Source organism: Gymnodraco acuticeps, unplaced genomic scaffold (assembly GCF_902827175.1).
Source record: "Gymnodraco acuticeps unplaced genomic scaffold, fGymAcu1.1, whole genome shotgun sequence".
NCBI classification, from domain to species: domain Eukaryota; kingdom Metazoa; phylum Chordata; class Actinopteri; order Perciformes; family Bathydraconidae; genus Gymnodraco; species Gymnodraco acuticeps.
Window position 1 is genome coordinate 491795 of NW_022990010.1, and position 6000 is coordinate 497794.

At 41.9% G+C, this 6000-nt stretch overlaps 1 protein-coding gene across 4 annotated transcripts in view; it reads left to right on the forward strand.

Moving 5' to 3' along the window:
- LOC117544264 (sialate O-acetylesterase-like) overlaps positions 1-4892 on the forward strand; it is a 28236-nt gene extending 23344 nt beyond the window's left edge. The window contains exons 1-4 of one of the 4 annotated variants that reach the window (XR_004568664.1): positions 2456-2849; positions 3300-3408; positions 3996-4182; positions 4330-4892. Coding sequence is in view for 1 of the 4 variants with exons in the window: in XM_034213173.1 (XP_034069064.1) it covers positions 3996-4182; positions 4330-4413 (271 nt within the window). In the remaining 3 variants the exon portion in view is untranslated. Of the gene's footprint in view, positions 1-2455; positions 2850-3299; positions 3409-3995; positions 4183-4329 lie in introns of those variants that run through there. The other 3 variants (XR_004568663.1, XR_004568665.1, XM_034213173.1) reach the window with 3 other exon arrangements.
- The last annotated feature ends 1108 nt before the right edge of the window (positions 4893-6000 follow it).

The following is a 6000-nucleotide window of genomic DNA, read 5'->3' on the forward strand; positions in this document are numbered from 1 at the left end:
CTGACATTGTCAGCCCACTGACATGGTTTGAAATCGATATATTATCCAATTTGTGACCCCCCATAGGACTTAAAAAGCACCATAACTAGATCATGAAAATCCCAAAAATCTCGGGGGGTATCCCCCAAACCCCCCTAGCATGTTTGGACCTCGGTATTTAGGAAATTCTGGATACGGCCCTGTTCACAAGGCATATGACAGCGACTTCCCTCCGAGGAGCGAGTTGAGAAAGAGAAAGGTCATGTATTATTGCTACACAAATATTATCTCGCAGTCTTAGTGTCGCCAACTCGTTTCTAACATGCAAAAAGACAAACAAATGTCGGTGTATTTTCGATCTTTCCAATCGAGACGAGATCTCTCTCCCCCGTCTGTGCGCGAGGGGGCGGGGCAGTTTACACACACGCGGCTGCTACATGCAGCAACACACTGCGGAGATGGCGGAGAGAAGCGCTCCAAGGTGTGGTTATATGTTACCCGTCAATGCTGGTGGTTATATGCTCCAAGGTGTGGTTATATGTTACCCGTCAATGCTGGTGGACAATGCTCGTTGCCAAGAGAGTTCAGCATGTGAGGGCGGTAACACGAGCAATGTGTCTAAACATTTAGCAAAAGTGCTCCACATTCAGACGGAGGAATGCACCGGGTTCGACTGTCTTTCTAGCAGCTCTGCAGCCCCATCCACGAGTAACGTTTCCACGTCAGGTGTTATGTATAATAGCAGCAACACACGCAGTTAACTCAATGATTCAGTGCTCCTCAAAGTGTGGTCCGCGGACCACTGGTGGTCCGTGAGCGCCCCCTAGTGGTCCGTGAGTATATTGGTAAAATTTCACATTTGAAATAAATAAATACATTTAAGTTTTCCGCACTCTCACGGGAATATTTCCGCAATGAAGCGAGCTTAAGTTTCACTTTAAATTGAATGATATAGCCCAGCGCAACACCTTCATCACACATGTGGCCACTTGTTTGTACCATTTTCAGGCGATTTGTAAAAAACAATGTGTTTTTGGATATTTGTGGAGTTAGGTGGTCCGCGAGTATTTTTTTATTGGTTAAGTGGTCCTTGGTATGAAAAAGTTTGAGAAACACTGTGATAGAGTTAACAGATGTACTCTTTATTTGGTTAAAGTTTCAGCTATTCTGTTTACAGTTCTGTCATCAGATTATTTAATACGATTTGTTAAAACATTGTTGTTTCTTTTGATGTGAAATATTATTTATTTAATTTAGATAAAAAGCAATGTTAGTTTTGTTCACAATTTGTTAATTTAATAATATATGTATTTTTGAATCAAGTATTCATCTTTATTGTCTTCATTGTTAGTTTCCACATGCCTAAAACAGCCTCAAGCTAAATCTAAAAGTTGATAATAAGAGCATTTGAGAAATTGTGCAAGGCATACAGTAATAGTCTGAATAGTCGATTAGTCGTTTCATTAATTGATAGATTAATCGATTATCAAATTAGTCGTTTGTTGCAGCCCTATTGTAGTTATCCCATGTATAAATAAAACGTGTTATTCAGCAACCCTTGCAATTTGGGATTTTATTTTTGGTTGGTAGACCTCGGTGAGCTGGTCATTTCAGAAGTAGCTCACCAGCCCAAAAAGTGTGGGCACCCCTGGTGTAGAGTCTTGTTGTGATGAGAGGGATACAGGTATTTCATTAAAAAAACGGGCTCCCTGGAGAATAGCTACAGCATTTATATCACAATTTAATCGGAGCTGATCACAACTTGTCATGAGTGATCCAGTCATGTCGATGAGCGTTCGGGCTGTGAATAAACGACTTGTGTTTTACTTTTAGGCTGTCTGAAGGTATGGGCAGCTATCAAAGCTACTATAGATCACATTAATAACGATGTACAAATGAAAGTCGGACACAAATATATAATTTAAATGATTTATTCAAGTTTGCAATATTTTGAACAGGCATCCACACAGTCACCTACTTTGTAATGTTCGATACCTCCCTGTAAGCGTCACGATATCTACCTCTCACCCACAACCTCACATACGAGTACTGAATGTGCATCAAAGTGATCTTAGGAAGGCAGATATAGCAAAAGATGAACGTAAACGACAAACGAGGCGATCGACATGGTAAGTCAACAATGGGTCCTCAATGTACACGCCCCGGATTCCTATGACGAAAATAATAGAATGTCGCCAGTTGTCATGACTCACGTTATACTGCAACACCGGTACTGCGTACCGGTGAGTACCGGCCCAATTCCAGCACTGGTTTTCATCAGTGGTGTAGTGGGCGTTGGACGCGGGGGTACGCCGTACCCCCACTTATTTGGAGCATGATCTTTTAATCTTTTAATAGTCTAATAAATATAAAATCATTGCCAGTCTTATCAGTTGCAAGTGTGTATTTGTTGTAATAATGACAAAAACATAATACATTTCACAGTAATTATAATACAAAATAAAAACGATTTCCTTAAAGAATTATGATTCGTCATCACGCTCGTGACCCCAAGGCGAGCTGGGGGCGAGCCAGCTCGCCGCCCGCCGATTTTGCGGCAGCTCTTTCCCTCAGAACGAAAAAGCTCTATAATGGCAGGCAAACATTTTTTACTTGACTTATTTTCTAACAAGAATATAATTACAGCACCGAAGCAACAAGTGAAGCTGCTACTAGTAGCCTACTACATCATCAGAAGAGCCGCCGCGCCTAAAGACGTGGATAATGCTAGCACTAACGTTAACGTTAGCTGCGCTAGCAACGTTCCCCTGGCTAGCTCAAGCTCACATTTCCCAGAGGTATGGACGGAGGAGATGTGGCGTTTGAAGTTTATTCATCCACTTCGGATGTATCAGTCTTCAAAACACAAGGTGTGTGGTGTGTGTGTGTGTGTGTGTGTGTGTGTGTGTGTGTGTGTGTGTAGTTGTGTGTGTGGTGTGGGTGTGTGTTTATGTGTGTGTTGTGGTGTGTGTGTGTGTGTTGTGTGTGTGTGTGTGTGTGTGTGTGTGGTGTGTGTTGTGTGGTGGTGTGTGTGGTGTGTTGTGTGTGTGTGTGTTGTGTGTGTGTGTGTTGTTGTGTGTGTGTGTGTGTTGGGTGTTGGTGTGGTGTGTGTGTTGTGTGTGTGTGGTGTGTGTGTGTGGTGTGTGTGTGTGTGGTGTGTGTGTGTGTGTGTGACATTTCAGCAGCGGCGCCAATAAAAGTCTCATGTTCATGGACTCGCAGGAGTACTTTACTGCTGAATGAATACTGAGGGAGATATTGTTTATTTGCCTTTGTTTTTGTTAAATACAATTAAAAAACCTGGCGTTTTATAATTTCAGGGGGAACACTAATCCATAATTTATTTGCACTTCCAGCTGAGTACCTGGAAAAAAGAATCCAAAAGTGACACCTTTCCGAATATCCGCTGGCACCAGACAGCAGATACAGGTTTTGTCCCAAATCCCTGGATGCAGAACACTTTTATGGCTGTGGCTATGGATTTACCTGACGAAACATCTCCCTATAACCCATAAGAAATGTCTTAACGTGAACTTGTAGAATATGAACCTGTGCAACACCAGGGAGCATCATTTTGCTTAAACACTTATTCGAGATACCTTTGTATGATTTGCATAGATTGTTGATTAGCTAATGGAAACACATAAACAACAACTCCTTCATGTAGCTGTTTTTTTGCACTCATAGCCTATACAATATGTAATAAAAAAAAGGGACTATTACATTGAATATACAGGTGTGATTAACAGATAAAACCACATCAAGGCCTGTGCATCTCCCTCAGGAAGATATTGACAAGAATTGCATTTAAAAGTAACTCTAATTTTGAGAAAAGAGGTGAAAAAGTTAATGCTATTTTTAAACATCATCAGGTTTGACCTTCTAGAGATAATTCAATAATATTAATAATAATCATAATACGTTTGGCAATTGAAAGAGTTTGAATATGAGGAATAAGGTCACACGTGTTCATAACGGTTTCACCCATGATGGAAATTATTTTTTGTTTGTTTTAGGATCCATCCCCAAGACAAGCAGGATGTAGCCTTCAGAATGTCATTGGGAGCAAGGGCAGTGGCGTATGGTGAGCAGGACGTGGCCTTTCGTGGACCTTTCCCCAGCCAAATCCTGTCCACTCCAAATTATCTCGAGGTAGCCTACGACCAAGAAGTCTCTGTCACTCCGTTTGAAAACATCTTTGAGGTAAGGCTGGCAACGTATACAGTCTGTGTTATGTCCGATATTCACTGCTGGCTCTATTAAATATGCTAACAAATAATAGCTATACCATCATATAAGGCTGATGTTTGGTCCGATAATTGCTAAATAAATAAATATTCGCTTTTTAAGATCTGTGCTCAGAGAATGAATCTCCATCATGCAGTGGGGTCTGACCACTGTCCAGATATCTACCAGCTTGTGTTCTCCCACTGAACAAGTAGCTGCTCTGCGGTATGCATGGAGAGACTGGCCCTGTGACTTTAAAGCCTGTCCAATCTACAGCGCCAGTAAGATTTTACCTGCTCCTCCTTTTATTTCCACCAACCTCCAGCCAAAGGATGATGGAAAGTAATGAGGAGCTGTCAACAAAATGAACCAGACAGGTGATTGTAACTAAGTCAAACTCAGATAATGTTGTTTTCGCATATTTAAAGGGAATGAAAGAAAGATGTTTTGATTTGTACTTAAAGGTGGGGTAGATCATTTTGGAGAAACCAGCTCGAGTGCGCTAGAATTTGAAAATACACAGCCGGAACAAATCTGCCACTTCCTTAGAGCCCCTCCTCCAACACACACGAACGCGCACAATCAAGACTGGATTATTGTAACTCCTTATTATCAGGGTGTACCAAGAAGTCAGTCAAGTCGCTTCAGCTGATTCAAAATGCTGCAGCTCGTGTACTAACCAGAGTTAGGAAAAGGGACCACATTACTCCTGTTCTGGCTGCCTTACACTGGCTCCCTATAGAACACAGGATAGAATTTAAGATTCTTCTTCTCGCCTACAAAGCCCTTAATGGGCAGGCGCCATCTTACCTTAAAGAACTCATTATACCCTACTGTCCTACTATGGCATTGCGTTCCAAGAATGCAGGGTTGTTGGTTGTTCCTAGAGTCTCTAAAATTACAATGGGAGCCAGAGCCTTTTCTTATCAAGCTCCACATTTGTGGAATCAGCTTCCAGTTTGTGTTCGGGCGGCAGACACCCTATCCGTTTTTAAGAGTGTGCTTAAGACCTTCCTTTTTGATAAAGCTTATAGTTAGGGCTGATTAGATTCAGCCCCTAGTTTTGCTGATATAGACTTAGTTTGTCGGGGGACATCTTACTTCTTCCTGCTCTCTGTCTATACCTGTGTACTCTCATGTTCCGATTAACCCAGCTTCAATTTCTTTCTTTTCGGTGTCTATATACGCCGGGATCTGGAGTCATGGATGATCCTGCGGTCCTGTGTCCTGCATCGCGAGCCCTGGATCTTGAGTCGTGGCTGTGGTCCTGGATCATAGGTCCTGGATGGATATCCTTGTGGATTCATCTTCCTATTATACACACATGCATTTCCAAACATTTGGACTACCTATGTTGTAAATGTATTATCTTTTCAATTTACACACGGCATCTATTGCACGTCTGTCCGTCCTGGGAGAGGGATCCCTCCTCTGTTGCTCTCCCTGAGGTTTCTCCCATTTTCCCCTTTAAACTGTGGGTTTTCTCCGGAAGTTTTTCCTTGTACGATGTGAGGGTCTAAGGACAGAGGGTGTCGTATTGTCATACTGATATTCTGTACAAACTGTGAAGTCCACTGAGACAAATGTAACATTTGTGATATTGGGCTATATAAATAAACATTGATTGATTGATTGATTGATTGATTGACATGACCAATGAGGGCACGAGATAAGTTTGTGCACAGATGGAAGGCTGACAGGCAGGTAGGCCTAAATGATTTGGTCGTGCTTTTTACAGTACTACGGCTTCCACAGGTGACATTTTTTTATGGATTTTTTGTCAAAGCACTTAAG